This window comes from Aotus nancymaae, unplaced genomic scaffold, assembly GCF_030222135.1.
Source record: "Aotus nancymaae isolate 86718 unplaced genomic scaffold, 86718_ANA_hifiasm-v0.15.2.pri h1tg000011l, whole genome shotgun sequence".
Taxonomy (NCBI): Eukaryota; Metazoa; Chordata; class Mammalia; order Primates; family Aotidae; genus Aotus; species Aotus nancymaae.
This window is the reverse complement of record NW_026988422.1, coordinates 3,273,660-3,288,553: the sequence shown is the minus strand read 5'-3', so window position 1 is coordinate 3,288,553 and position 14,894 is coordinate 3,273,660. Positions and strand designations below refer to the sequence as shown.

Here is a 14,894-nt window from a genome sequence, read left to right as displayed (position 1 = left end):
GAGTTTGAGACCAGCCTGGCCAACATGGTGAAACCCTGTCGCTACTAAAAATACAAAAAATTAGCTGAGCGTGGTGGCATGTGCCTGTAATCCCAGCTACTCAGGAGGCTGAGGCAGGAGAATTGCTTGAACCTGGGAGAGAGAGGTTGCAGTGAGCCGAGATTGTGCCACTGCACTTCAGCCTGGGCAACAGAGTGACACTCTTGTCTCAGAAAAAAAAAGTGAATTTCTATAGGATAAAGATTTTCTTACCACTTATTTTAAAAATTCTTTATTGTTGGCAGTCAACTTAAGAAGTACTAGTTTATTGAACTTATTTGTAGTTATCAAAAACTTAAGTATAGAGGTGAAAATAATTTTTTAGATTTGGAAAACATTACATGGTTGCTCAGGAAATACATATAGTGAAACAAGTGCAGTATATTATGAACTTAGAATAAATCATTTCACACCTGTAATCCCAGCACTTTGGGAGGCCGAGACGGGTGGATCACGAGGTCAAGAGATCGAGACCATCCTGGTCAACATGGTGAAACCCCATCTCTACTAAAAATGCAAAAAATTAGTTAGGCATGGTGGCTCGTGCCTGTAATCCCAGCTACTCAGGAGGCTGAGGCAGGAGAATTGCCTGAACCCAGGAGGCGGAGGTTGCGGTGAGCCGAGATCGTGCCATCCAGCCTGGGTAACAAGAACGAAACTCCATCTCAAAAAAAAAAAAAAAAAAAAAGAATAAATCATGTCAGCAATATAGATTTCTGGGTAGTCTGTATTTCATTAGTTATTATTAGTTATTTCTGATTTTAAGTACCATATAGTACACATATCTTTAGTATATAATTCAGTGACCTTCTTTTTTTCTTTTTTTTTTTTTAATTTGAGACAGCATCTTGTTCTGTTACCCAGGCTAGAGTACAGTGGTAACATCGTGGCTCACTGCAGCCTCAATTTCTGGTTCAAGTGATATTATCACCTCAGCCTACTGACTAGCTGGGAGTACAGGTGCACACCATCACGCTCGGCTACTTTCTGTGCTTTTTTTAAATACAGATGGGGTTTCACCATTTTGCCCAGACTGGTCTCAAAGTCCTGAGCTCAAGCGATCTACCCACCTCAGCCTCCCAAAGTGTTGGGATTACAGGCATGTGCCGCCGTGCCTGGCCTCCATCACTGTTTTAACTAGTGTTGTCATAGGTTTATTTTAACTTTCCTTGAATTTCAGAGAAATAGAATAATACACTCTTCTGCATCTGTTTTTTTTTTAACATGCCTGTGAGATGTATCCATATTGTACATAGCAGTAATTCATTATCTTACATCACTGTATAGTTTTCCATTATATGAATATGTTCACCTGTACTCCTGTTGATGGATATTTAGATTGTTTCCAGTTTTTGGATATTAGAAACAAAAATACCTGAATATTCTTTTTTTTTTTTTTTGAGACGGAGTTTCGCTCTTGTTACCCAGGCTGGAGTACAATGACGCGATCTTGGCTCACCACAACCTCCGCCTCCAGGGTTCAGGCAATTCTCCTGCCTCAGCCTCCTGAGTAGCTGGGATTACAGGCACGTGCCACCATGCCCAGCTAATTTTTGTATTTTTAGTAGAGACGGGGTTTCACCATGTTGACCAGGGTGGTCTCGATCTCTTGACCTCATGATCCACCCGCCTCGGCCTCCCAAAGTAATTTTTTGTATTTTTAGTTGAGATGGGGTTACACCATGTTGACCAGGATGGTCTCGATCTCTTGACCTCGTGATCCACCTGCCTCAGCCTCCCAAAGTGCTGGGATTACAGGCGTAAGCCACCACACCCAGCCAATTCCTGAATATTCTTATTTCTGTTGGTTATTTATCTAAAAGAGTAATTGTTGGACATTGCACAGGCAGGTGTCTAACTTCAGTAGAGATACTGGTGAAGCAGATGTACTCATTTACACTCTTAGTAAGAGTATATTAATTCCAGTCTCTCACCAGTGCTTGGCATTGTCAGTCTTTTTACTTTTGCCCATTCTAAGTGCTATTTAATGGTTTTCATTGCCATTTTAATTTTGCATTTCCCTAATGATTATGAAATTGAGCACCTGTTGATATGTTTATTGGCCATTTGGATATTCTTTTTTGTGTAGTGCCTTTTCAGACTTTTGCCCATTTTGAAGATAGGAGTGTTTTGCTTTTGCTTTGCAGGAGTTATTTATATATTTCTGGTTATGAATTCTTTGACGAACACGTGTATTATAAATATTTTTCTCTTAATCTGTGACATGCCTTTTCAGTCTCTTCATGAGTTTTGATGAACAGAAGTTTTTTTTGTTTTTTTAAAATCCGAGACAGGGTCTTACTCTGTTACCCAGGCTGAATTGCAGTGGTGCAATCGTGGCTCACTGCAGCCTTGACCTCCCAGGCTCAAGTGATCCTTCCACCTCAGCCTCCTGAGTAGCTGGGGCTACAGGCACGTACTATCATGTCTAGCTAATACTTTTGTAGGGATGGGGTCCCACTGTGTTGCCCTGGCTGGTCTCAGACTCCTGGACTCAAGTGATCTTCCCACCTTAGCCTTTCAAAGTGTTTTGGGATTACAGGCATGAGGCACCATGCCTGACCCTTTTTTTTTTCTTTTTTTGTTTTTCAAAGCCAGTCCAGGCCTGGTGCAGTGGCTCACACCTGTAATCCCAGCACTTTGGGAGGCTGAGGTGGGTGGATCACCTGAGGTTGGAAGTTTGAGACCAGCCTGACCAACATGGAGAAACCCCGTCTCTACTAAAAATACAAAATTAGCCAGGCATGGTGGTGCATGCCTGTAATCCCAGCTACTTGGGAGGCTGAGGCAGGAGAATTGCTTGAACCTGGGAGGCAGAGGTTGCAGTGAGCCGAGATCGCGCAATTGCACCCCAGCCTGGGCAACAAGAGCAAAACTCCATCTCAAAAAAAAAAAAAAAAAAAAAAAAGCAAATCTAGTGTGGTTCTTTATCTTTCATGTCAGACGAGTAATACGCTGATGTGGTAACAGGCTTTCAAGGTGGCACATCTCACAGATGGGTGTGAACACCCAGTCATCATGCTCATCAGCTACAAAAGGATCAGAAGTTCTTAATTTCAATGAAATATAGTTTATTAATGTTTTCATTTGTGGTTAGTATACTTGTGTACTGTTTGAAAAATCTTTGCCTACCCCAAGGTCATGAAGATATTCTCCTACTTAAATCTAGAAGCTTTATTTGTTTTTATCTTTGACATTTAAATCTATGATTTCTTTCAAATTAATTTTGTGTATGGTGTGAGGTAGTCAAGGGTGTTATTCCCCGATTTGGTTATCAAATTGCTTCAGCGTCATTTATTTTTAAAATCATCCCTTTCCTATAGAATTGCAGTTGTGTATTTGTCATAAGTAGGTGACGGTGACTATATATATGAATCTCTACCATTTTTTTTTTAGTAAAATCTGTGATATATTCCTGTAGACTATAAGTTCTAGGAAAGCTTGGACTTTTGTCTAATTTGTGCACTATACTATACTCACTACCTAGCACAGTGTCAGGCACATGATAGACATTGGATTAGTATTTGCTGATTGGAAGAAAGAACTCATAAAAGAAAAATCCACAGCAAATCTGAAAAATGTTGGTGAGTAAAAGAGAGTTAAGCTGTTCCCAGTTGCACAGCATGCTTACATATGCAGTAGAACTGAAAGTGTTTTTACAGAATATTCTCAGTTTCTAACTTCTAGAATTTCACCTGCTTTTACTTCCCCCATTATAAGAATTTGTCGATCAAATGGTTCTACTGATCGTGAGGTCTTTGGCCAGGGAATTTCTGTTTAGTTCTTAGAGCCAGGTTTTCCTTTTTCTTTTCTATTGTCATCATATATATCTACGTATATCTATCTATATCTCTGGATATTGTTTACTGGAGACATTTTGTGAGGATCTGCTATTCTGCTGACACATGTAACTTTTTTGACTTTTATGTTTAGCCCTTCAATTTCTGTAAAATGTATCAGTGTAAATTCTAAAACTAACAAGTTAGTTTAAAACAAGGGATAAATGTGAAAGAATCTTCTTTATCAAACTATTTATCTCATTTAGATGTTAAATTATAATTTTTACCATGTCTTTGGTTTTTGTAGAAATCGTCACAGAAGGAAAAAGGAAAAAGTCATCTTCTGATTTATCAGAGGTATGCATTTGTTTTGCTTTTAACCTATTATGTTTGGAATTACTAATACTGAAAGTATTTTGCTGTTTGTCTTTTTAATAAAATTTTAAAGAAAATAGTATAAAACTTTAATGAGTGTTTTTGGAGAATGGTGTATTCTGATTAACTGAAGGTTAACCAGGAAACCCTTCTACCAGCTTTGTTTAAGTTGTTGTAAGATGACCAGTATACTTTCCAGGGCTCATTTTAGATTTTATTTAAAACATAACACAGCATTTTTTTTGCTGACTCAATGTGTTAGAGTACCTAATGTTCTTTCATTAATAATGCTATAGATGCAGAATAGTTGTACCCAAGGTATGTGCTGAAAATTTCTATTGGGAATATGTCCTTTTAAGCCTCCTTTTTTCATTTCTTCTATATAAGCCAAGAGTAGCAAAACAAGCAAAATGAAGTTTCTATCTATGTAGAAAGTGTTTTTAAAAATTAATTCATTTTAAGAAAGATACTCTTTTTCTTTTCTTTTAAGAGACAGGGTCTTGCTCTATTGTTTAGGCTCAAGTACAACTTACTGTAGCCTTGATCTCCTAGGCTTTAGCAATCCTCCTGCCTCAGCCTCCCGAGTAGCTGGGAATACAGGCATGCACCACCACGCCCAGCTAATTTTAATTTTTTGTTGTAGAGACAGGGGTCTTGCTGTGTCGCCCAGGCTGGTCTCACATTCCTGGCCTCACGCAATCCTCCTGCCTTGGCCTCCCAAAGTGTTAGGATTACATAAGCCACCATACATGGCATATAGAGATAATATTCTTTTTTTCTAGAATTTTGTTCTTTAAATGCAGTAATATCCCGGTTTACATTATAATAATTTATTTTATTTATTTATTTTGAGATGAAGTCTCACACTGTTGCCTAGGCTGGAGTACAGTGGTGCAATCTTGGCTCACTGCAACCTCTGCCTCCTGGGTTCAAACAATTCTCTGCCTCAGCCTCCTGAATAGCTGGGATTACAGGTGCCCGCCACCGCGCCTGGCTAATTTTTGTATTTTTAGTAGAGATGGGGTTTCATCATCTTGGCCAGGCTGGTCTTGAACTCCTGACCTGGTGAACCACCCACTACAGCCTCCCAAAGTGCTGGGATTACAGGCGTGAGCTACCATGCCTGGCCTATAAGAATTTATTAAATCCTTTTCTCTGAAACATTCTAAGTTATGCATGGAGAACTTTAATTTGATAGATCCTCATGTTACATATTTACAGCATTTAACAAAGAAGTAGTCATAAAGGAAGACAGTGAGAGGAAATTAAGAGTACCTTAGAAGACCATATAGAAAGTATGGCTTTAGGTACTCTTTCTTTTTTTGGCTTAAGATTTCCATGGTGTGGTTTCTTCATTTCAAATTCTGGATTTAAAGTGGGGTAAATGAGGGAAGTTAAAAAAAAATCTTAATGCTGAGGTGGGCAGATCACCTGAGGTCAGGAGTGGAAGACCAGCCTAGCCATCATGGTGAAACCCTGTCTCTACAAAGTTACAAAAATTAGCTGGGCATGATGGTAGGTGCCTATAATCCCAGCTACTTGGGAGGCTGAGGCAAGAGAATCACTTGAACTCAGAAGGTGGAGGTTATAGTGAGCTGAGATTGCGCCATTGCACTTCAGCCTGGGTGACAGAGTGAGACTCCGTCTCAACAACAACAACAACAAAAAACCTTACATTGCCAGGATGAATACTGTGATATCCACTTTGAAATAATTCTTTATTAACTACTACTACTTTTGCGTTTAATTTCCAGTGAAGCGAAATGTCTTGCTTTAGACTATTGCATTATTTGTGCAATTAATCTGAAATTCTGCCATTAGCAATTAATACTGCGTTAATACATTGATCTTTCTGATTTTGATGTGCTACAGTATTTCTTAAACTTTTTGTTTACAAGGAAGTTGAGACTTACAGAAAAGTTACAGAAATTTTACAGAGTTCCTATACAATTCACAAAGCTTCTCCCAATGTTTTCATCTTATGTAACTAAAGTATGATTATAAAAAACAAGAAATTATGGTACCTTAAACCAGTGGTCCCCAACCTGTTTGGGACCAGGGACCAGTTTTGTGGAGACAGTTTTCCCGTGGACAGGGGTCAGAGGGATGGTTTCAGGATGAAACTGTTCCACCTCAAGTCTTCAGGCATTGGGTTCTCATAAGGAGTGTGCAACCTAGATCCCTCACATGCGCAGCTCACAGTAGTGTTTGTGTTCCTTTGAGAATCTAATGCTGCTGCTGATCTGACAGGAGGTGGGAGCTCAGGCCCTAATGCTCCCGTGCCGCTCACCTCTTGCTGTGTGGTCTGTGGCCCATGGGTTGGAGACCCCTGCCTTAAACTATAGACATCATTTGGATATCTTCAGTTTCACTAATATCCTTTTTCTGTTGCCAGATCCAATCCAGGATCCCACATTGCATTTAGTTGTTAGGTCTCCTTAGTTTTCTTAAGTCTATGACAGTTCTTCAGTCTTTTTTCTTTCATGATCGTGACACTTTTGAAGAATACTGGACAGTATTTTGTAGAATATCTCTGACTTCGGGTTTGTTTCAGGTTTTTTCATGATTAGATTTAAGGTTATGACTTTTTGGGAGGAATACCACAGAAGTGATGGTGCCCTTCTTAGTGCATCATATTGAGGGTACATGATAGTGATATATCTTATTACTGATAATGTCAGCCTTGATTGGTTGAGATGGTGTTTGCCCGTTTGCTCCATTGTAAAGTTACTTTTTTCCTCTTTATAATTAATAAATATCTTAGGGGAGATACTTTGAATCTATGCAAATATGCTATTTCTTCTCAAAGTTTTGTTTACTATTTTAGCTTTTATCAGTGCATTTTGCCTGCAGAAATATATATGTGGGGCCGGGTGCGGTGGCTCACGCCTGTAATCCCAGCACTTTGGGAGGCCGAGGCGGGTGGATCACGAGGTCAAGAGATCGAGACCATCCTGGTCAACATGGTGAAACCCCGTCTCTACTAAAAATACAAAAAATTAGCTGGGCATGGTGGCGTGTGCCTGTAATCCCAGCTAGTCAGGAGGCTGAGGCAGGAGAATTGCCTGAACCCAGGAGGCGGAGGTTGCGGTGAGCCGAGATTGCGCCATTGCACTCCAGCCTGGGTAACAAGAGAGAAACTCCGTCTCAAAAAAAAAAAAAAAAAAAAAAAAAAGAAATATATATGTGGTATTCCTTTGGTGGTTTTCTCTTTTGCTCATTCATTATGGATTTATGAATGTAAATTCTTCTCTAAGGGGCCGGTGTGGTGGCTCACAACTGTAATCCCAGCACTTTGGAAGTTAGGTTGTTAACTTGAGATCTTTCTAGCTTTCTGATTTGTCCATTTAGTGCTGTAAATTTCTCTCTTAACACTGCTTCAGTTGCATCCTAGAGATTCTGGTGTATTGTCTCTTTGTTCTCAGTAGTTTCAAAGAACTTGATTTCTGTCTTAATTTCATTATTTACTCAAGAGTTATCAGGAGCAGGTTATTTAATTTCCATGTAGTTGTATGGTTTTGAGTGAATTTCTTAATCTTTAGTTCTAATTTGGGTATGAGAGACTGTTTCTCTTCTTTTGCCTTTGCTGAAGAGTGTTTTACTTCTGATTATGTGGTCAATTTTAGAGTTAAGTGCTGTGTGGAGATGAGAAGAATGTATATTCTGTTGTTTTTGGGTGGAGAGTTCTGTAGACATCTATCAGGACCATTTCATCCCGTGCTAAGTTTAGGTCCTAAATATCTTTGTTAATTTTCTGTTTTGATGATCTGTCTAATATCGTCAGTGGGGTGTTAAAGCCTCCCACTATTATTGTGTGGGAGTCTAAGTCTCTCTGTAGGTCTCTAAGAACTTGGTTTATGAATCTGGGTGCTTTTGTATCATGTGCATGTGTATTTAGGATAGTTGGCTCTTCTTGTTGAATTGAAACCTTTACCATTATGTAATGCCATCCTTTGTCTTTTGGGATCTTCGTTGGTTTAAAGCCTGTTTTGTCAGCAACTAGAAGTACAATCTTTGCTTTCTTCTGGTTTTCATTTACTTTGTACATTTTCCTCCATCTCTTTTATTTTGAGCCTGTGCGTGTCTTTGCATGAGAGATGGGTCTCTTGAAGACTGTATACCAGTGGATCTTGGCTCTTTATACAGCTTGCCAGTCTGTGTCTTTTAATTGGGGCATTTAGCCCATTTATATGGTTAGCATTGTTATGTGTAAATTTGATCCTGTCATCATGATGGTAGCTGGTTATTTTGCAGACTTATGTGGTTACTTCATAGTGTCACTAGTCTTTGAATTTCAGTGTATTTATGTAGTGGTTGGTAATGGTTTTTTATTTCTACAGTTAGTGCTTCCTTCAGTAGCTCTTGCAAGGCAAGCCTGGTGGTGATGAATTCACTCAGCATTTGCTTGTTTGAAAAGGATCTTATTTCTCTTTCACTTATGAGCCTAGTTTGGCTGGATATGAAATTAGGGGTTTGAAATTCTTTAAGAATGTTGAGTATTGGCCTTCAGTCTCTTCTGGCTTGAAGGGTTTCTACTGAGAGGTCTGCTGTTAGTCTGATGGACTTCCTTTTGTAGGTGACCTGGCCTTTCTCTCTGGCTTCGCTTAACATGTTTTCTTTCATTTCCATCTCGGAGAATAATTATTATGTGTCTTGGGGTTGATCTTCTCGTGAAGTATCTTGCTAGGGTTCTCTGGTTTCCTGAATTTGAATGTTGTCCTGTCTTGGTAGGTTGAGGAAGTTCTCCTGGATGATATCTTGAAGTATGTTTTTCCAGCTTGCTTCCATTTTCCTTGGCTCTTTCAGGTATCCCAGTTAGTCATAGGTTTGGTCTCTTTACATAATCCCATATTTCTCAGAGGTTTTGTTCATTACTTTTCATAGTTTTTTTCTCTATTCTTGTCTGCCTGTCTTATTTCTGAAACATAGTGTTGAAGCTCTGAAATTCTTTACTCCACTTGGTCTACTCTGCTGTCGATACTTGTGATTGCATGGTGAAGTTCTTGTGCTGTGCTTTTCACCTCCATCAGGTCATTTATGTTCCTCTCTAAACTGGTTATTCTGGTTAACAGTTCCTATATTGTTTTATTATGATTCTTAGCTTTTTTGCACTGGGTTAGAATTTGCTGTTTTAGCTCAGCAAAGTTTATTACCCACCTTCTGAAGTCTCCTTCTGTCAGTTCAATCATCTCAGCCTCATCCCAGTTCTGTGCTGTTGCCGGAGAGGCGTTGTGGTCATTTTGAGGAGAAGAGGCACTGTGGCTTTTTTTTTTTTTTTTTTTTAGACGGAGTCTTGTTCTGTTGCCAGGCTGCAGTGCAGTGGCGTGATCTCGGCTCACTGCAACCTCCGCTTCCTGGGTTCAAGCGATCCCCTGCCTCAGCCTCCTGAGTAGCTGGAACTACAGGGACTACAGGCTGGAGTGCAGTGGTGCGATCTTGGCTCACTGCAACCTCCACCTCCCGGGTTCAAGCTATCCTCTGCCTCAGCCTCCTGAGTAGCTGGGACTATAGGCGGTGCCACCATGTTGCATTTTTTAGTAGAGACAGAGTTTCACCACATTGGCCAGGACAGTTTCGATCTCCTGACTTCGTGACCTACCTTCCAAAGTTCTGGGATTACAGGCTTGAGTTACTGTGCCTGGCTGGGACTCTGGCTTTTTGAGTTTTCAGTATTTTTTCATCGATTCTTTCTCATCTTTGTGGGCTTATCTACCTTTGACCTGCTGACCTTTGAGTGGGGTTTTTGTGGGGTCTTTTTGTGATGTTGTTTTTCATTTAACGGTCAGGCCACTCTTCCATAGGGCTGCTGCAGTTTGCAGGGGGTCCGTTTCAGACCCTAGTTGCCTTGTTCTCTCCCATATCTGGAGGTGTTACCAGTGAAGGCTGCAAAACCCCAAAGATGGCAGCCTGCTCCTTCCTGTCGAATGTCCATCCCAGGGTGACTGAGCTGTTGCCTGCCTCAGTGCGCCTGTAGGAGATGGCGGGAGACCCCTCTTGGGAGATCTTGCCCAGTCAGGAGGGATGGTTTAGGGACCCACTTAAATAAGCAGTCTGGCTGCTTTTTGGTACAGTAGGTATGCTGCATTGTGGGGATACCCTTCCTGGTCCAGATCATTTGCATTTTCCAAAGCTGGCAGGCTGGAACAGCTGAGTCTACTAAACCACAGAGACGGTGGCCGCCCCTCCATCCTGGAACTCTGTCAGAGGGAGAGATCAGAGCTCTGTCCATAAAACCCTGGCTGGTTTGGCTGAATCCCCCACCAGGGAGGTCCCACCTAGTGAGGAGGAATGGATCAATGTCCTGCTTAAAGAAACAGTCTGGCTACAATCTTGCAAAGCCCCTGTGCGCTGTCGTGGGAGACTCTTCCTTATCCATACTGTTTGTATTCTGTACAGCTGGCAGGCTGAACTGCAGTGGTTGGCTGCTGCCCCTTCCCTGGGACCTCCGTTTCAGGAGAGATCAGAGCTCTGTTGGTATAACCCTGATTGAAGTGGCTGAAGCCCCTGCAGGGAGGTCCTGGCCAGTGAGAAGGAATGGATCCAGGTCCCTCATAAAGCAGCAGTCTGGCCAGGATCTGGCAAAGCAATTGTGCTGTGTTGTGGGGGACGCTTCCTCATCAGGAGTATTTGGATTCTCTAGCACTGGCAGGCTGGAACAGCCGAGTCTACCCAACTGCAGAGATGGTAGCCACCTCTCTTCCCAGGAACTCTGTCCTGTCTCAGGCTGATTCCAGCCTGTTGCCATTGGCTGGCTGGAATTCCAAGTCAGTGTGTGTTAACTTGTGAGGTGCCCTGGAGGTCAGGCCCACAGAACAGTGCAGGTTGGCTCTCTGGATTCAGCTCCCTTCCCAGGGATATGTATGAGGAATCTCTCATCTGCCAGGGATCCCAGGACTGGAGTATGTAAAACTCCTGGATCTCTCTGTGTGCCTGAGCAGCTGCTTTGTCAACATTCGGCACAGCAATATGTATCGGACCTTGGGTTCATGAGCGGATCTCCTGATCCATGGGTTGCAAAGATCTGTGGGAGAAGCTGGTTTCCTGGGCAGGGTTGCATGGTCACTCACTGTTTCTCTTAGCTGGAGGTGGTGGTTCCTTTGGCTCCATGCTGCTTGACCCATAGAGAATGAAGAAAAGCAGAAGAGGCAGTCACAATGCAAGAACCTAGATATTTCAGTTGAAGGTGCTGATTTCACCCCGTTTTCATTCTTCTCTGTGAGTGCCGTGGACCACAGCTGCTTCTAATTGGCCATCTTGGCCCCTCCCCTAGTGAACATTCTTAATGGCTCCTTTATATTCTATTATATGTGTGTATCATAATTTGACTACTATCCTGTCACTGTATTTTTCAGCTATTTTCAGTTTTTTTGTTTTTGTTTTTAAAGACAGAGTCTCACTCTGTCACCCAGCCTGGAGTGCCATGGGAGTATATTGGATTCAAATGATTCTCATGCCTCAGCCTCTTGAGTAGCTGGGATTATAGGCGTGGAGATATATATATATATATATATATATATATATTTTTTTTTTTTTTCTTTCTGAGATGCCTGGCTTTTTTTTTTTTTTTTTCCCAAGACAGAGTTTCACTCTTGTTGCCCAGGCTGGAGTACAATGGCACTATCTTGGCTCACTGCAACCTCTGCCTTCTGGGTTCAGGCGATTCTCCTGCCTCAGTCTCCCAAGTAGCTGGAATCACAGGCATATGCCACCACGCCCAGCTAATTTTTGCATTTTTAGTAGAGACAGGGTTTCACCCTGTTGGTTAGGCTGGTCTCAAACTCCTGACCTCAGGTGATCCACCCGCCCTGGCCTCCCAAAGTGCTGGGATTACTGGCATGAGCCACCATACTCGGCCCATTTTTGTATTTTTAGTAGAGATGGGGTTTCACCATGTTGGCCAGGCTGGTCTTGAACACGTGACCTCAAATGATCTGCCTTCCTCAGACTTCCAAAGTGCTAGGATTTAGGCATGAGCCATTGCACTCGGCCATATTTTTCAGGTTTTAAAATTATAGATAGTACTGGGTTTTATAATGGAATTATAATATTGGCTTTGCAGAATCATTAATAGCTTAGAATCTTTGTTGATTGTACATAGTTGAGACCATGATTAAAGTTTGTCTAAGAATAGATAAGATTATAGCAAAAGATTTACATTGTTTTTGATCAGTTAATTATTAAGAAAAAATGAGTATAGGAAAAATTGACAGTAGAGTAGTTGCATCTGAAATTTGCTGGTCCCCCTAAACCCCCAGCAAAATTGGAGTGAAAGATCTAGACCTGCAATTTATTAAAGGTGCAGCAGAGATTTTTCAGAGCTTTAAATATTTATTTTTTTTCCCTTGCCTTTAATAATTGCATGATTTTCCTGTTTGAAAAATTGGAAACTATAGAACTCCAAAACGAGAATAAAGTCACCTCTCTTATCACTCAGAGATAATCACGTTTTAACATATTTTTTATATGTCCTTTCATGTTTCCTTAATTTTTCTTGTGTTTAAATCACTTTATTGAGGTATGATTGACATATGAAAAGCTGTACATATTTAATGTATATAACTTGATGAGTCTGGAGATAAGTATACATGCATGAAACCATCACCACAATCTGTGTCATAAGCATGTCTACCATCTCCAAAAGTTTCCTCCTGTCCTCTTTATTATTATTTTTCGTTAACACTTTTACATAAGATCTACCCTCTTAGCAAATTTTTAAGTATAGGGTACAGTATTGTTAGCTATAGGCATCATGCTGTACGGTAGATCTCTAGGACGTACTCATCTTGTGTAACTGAAACTTGGTACTCTTTGATTAATATCTTCCTGCTTCCTAGCCCCCAGGTTCTGGCAATCACTATTCTATTCTCTGTTATCTATGAGTCTAACTATTTTTGATTCCCCATGTAAATGATATTATGTAGTATTTGTTCTTCAGTGTCTGGCTTATTTCACTTATTGCAGTGCCTTCCAGTTTCATCCATGTTGTTACAAAGGGCAGGGTTTCCTTTTTAAGACTGAAAAAATATTCCGTACACACACAACCACCCACCTACCCTCCCCCCCCAACACACACACATACACACACCCCATATTTCTTCATTCATGTAGTCTGGAATCATCTTAAAGACCTGATCACTCACCTGTGCTGGGAAGACTCAAACATTTTGGTACAGCTTTATCTCTTTTTAGCCTCTCCACGTGATCTTTTCAGTATAGCAGCCACAGGGTATGCAAATTTCTTAGTTATTGGTTCAAGGGTCCCAAGCTATGTGCACTGAGAGAAGGAGGGGAGGAAAGGAAAGAGAATGCATGAATGTGTGCAAGCCAGGCTGAAGCTGTATTGCTGTTTATGGTTATCCTTGGAAGTCACAGGCCTACTCAGATTCAAGAGGAAAGGAACATAGTCCTGATGTTGGAGGACTGTCAGTATCACATTGTAAGAAGAGCATGTTGAGTAGCCATCTCTAGAAAAGACAATATGGCACAGAATCTAGTATAGGGTAAACACCTTACTTAAAAGGGATCTATGCCTAAAGGCCTTGCCTTAATCCCTGGGAAAATAACTGTTGTTTCCTAATTAAAATTTGAGGCAAATGATTGATTTAGAGATAATATTTTCTGGTCTAAATAGCAATTAATAATTAAGAAGTTACTGGTAACCAGGAGGATTAACTTTGGCCCTCATTGGTGCTAGTCAAATAAAAAAGTTGAGATAAGAATTCTTCAAATTTATCTGTCCTCCTGACTTAGGCTTTTTCTTTTAGCAATAATTTTATGAGTTGTTACTGGTTGTAGTTGATATAGTGCTTTTTTTTTGAGACAGAGTCTCGCTCTGTCACCCAGGCTAGAGTGCAGTGTGTGATCTGGGCTTACTGCAACCTCCGCCTCCTGGGTTCAAGTAATTCTCCTGTCGCAGCCTCCTTAGTAGCTAGGATTACAGGCATGCACCACCACACCTGGCTAATTTTTTGTATTTTTTGTATTTTTAGTAGAGATGGGGTGTCACCATGTTGGTCAGCCTGGTTTCAAACTCCTGACCTCGTGATCTGCCTGCCTTGGCCTCCCAAAGTGCTCGGATTACAGGCATGAGACACTGCGCCCAGCTGATAAAGTGCTCTTTATGTGTTATGTTTTGTAGCCTGAACTTGAAGCTTAACTGTCATTTATAACTTTATTTTGGCCAGATATGGTGGCTCACACCTGTAATTTCAGCACTTTGGGAGGCTGAGGCAGGTGGATCATGAGGTCAGGAGTTCGAGACCAGCCTGACCAACATGGTGAAACCTCATCTCTACTAGAGATACAAAAAATGAACCGGGCATAGTGGTGCATGCCTGTAATCCCCACTACTCGGGATGCTGAGGCAGGAGAATTGCTTGAATCTGGGAGGCGGAAGTTGCAGTGAGACAAAATTGTGCTATTGCACTCCAGCCTGGGCAACAGAGTGAGACTTCATTTCAAAAAAATAAAAAAAACAACAAAAAACTTCATTTTAATGTGGAAGCTGGGTATTCATATTCTAAACAAATGATTTTTTTTTTTTTAAACTTAAGAGTCCTGCTCTGTTGCCCAGGCTGGAGTACAGTGGTGTGGTCATGGCTCACTGCAGCGTCTGCCTCCCAGGGTCAAGCAATTTTGCTGCGTCAGCCTCCCGAGTAGCGGGGATGATAGGCGCCTGCCACCACGCCTGACTAATTTTTA

At 41.2% G+C, this 14,894-nt stretch overlaps 1 protein-coding gene and 1 non-coding gene across 4 annotated transcripts in view; one reads left to right on the top strand and one right to left on the bottom strand.

Annotated features, from left to right (window-relative positions):
- The window catches only part of SENP7 (SUMO specific peptidase 7), a 255,859-nt gene that overhangs the window by 45,099 nt on the left and 195,866 nt on the right, over window positions 1–14,894 (top strand). For all 3 annotated transcript variants that reach the window (XM_064374570.1, XM_012476798.2, XM_012476793.2), the window contains one exon: window positions 4,126–4,175. Coding sequence is in view for 2 of the 3 variants with exons in the window: in XM_012476798.2 (XP_012332221.1) it covers window positions 4,126–4,175 (50 nt within the window). In the remaining variant the exon portion in view is untranslated. The remainder of the gene's footprint in view (window positions 1–4,125; window positions 4,176–14,894) is intronic.
- LOC135274489 (small nucleolar RNA U13) lies at window positions 2,977–3,080 on the bottom strand. Its single transcript, XR_010342312.1, has one exon. It is a non-coding gene; the product is annotated as a small nucleolar RNA U13 (small nucleolar RNA).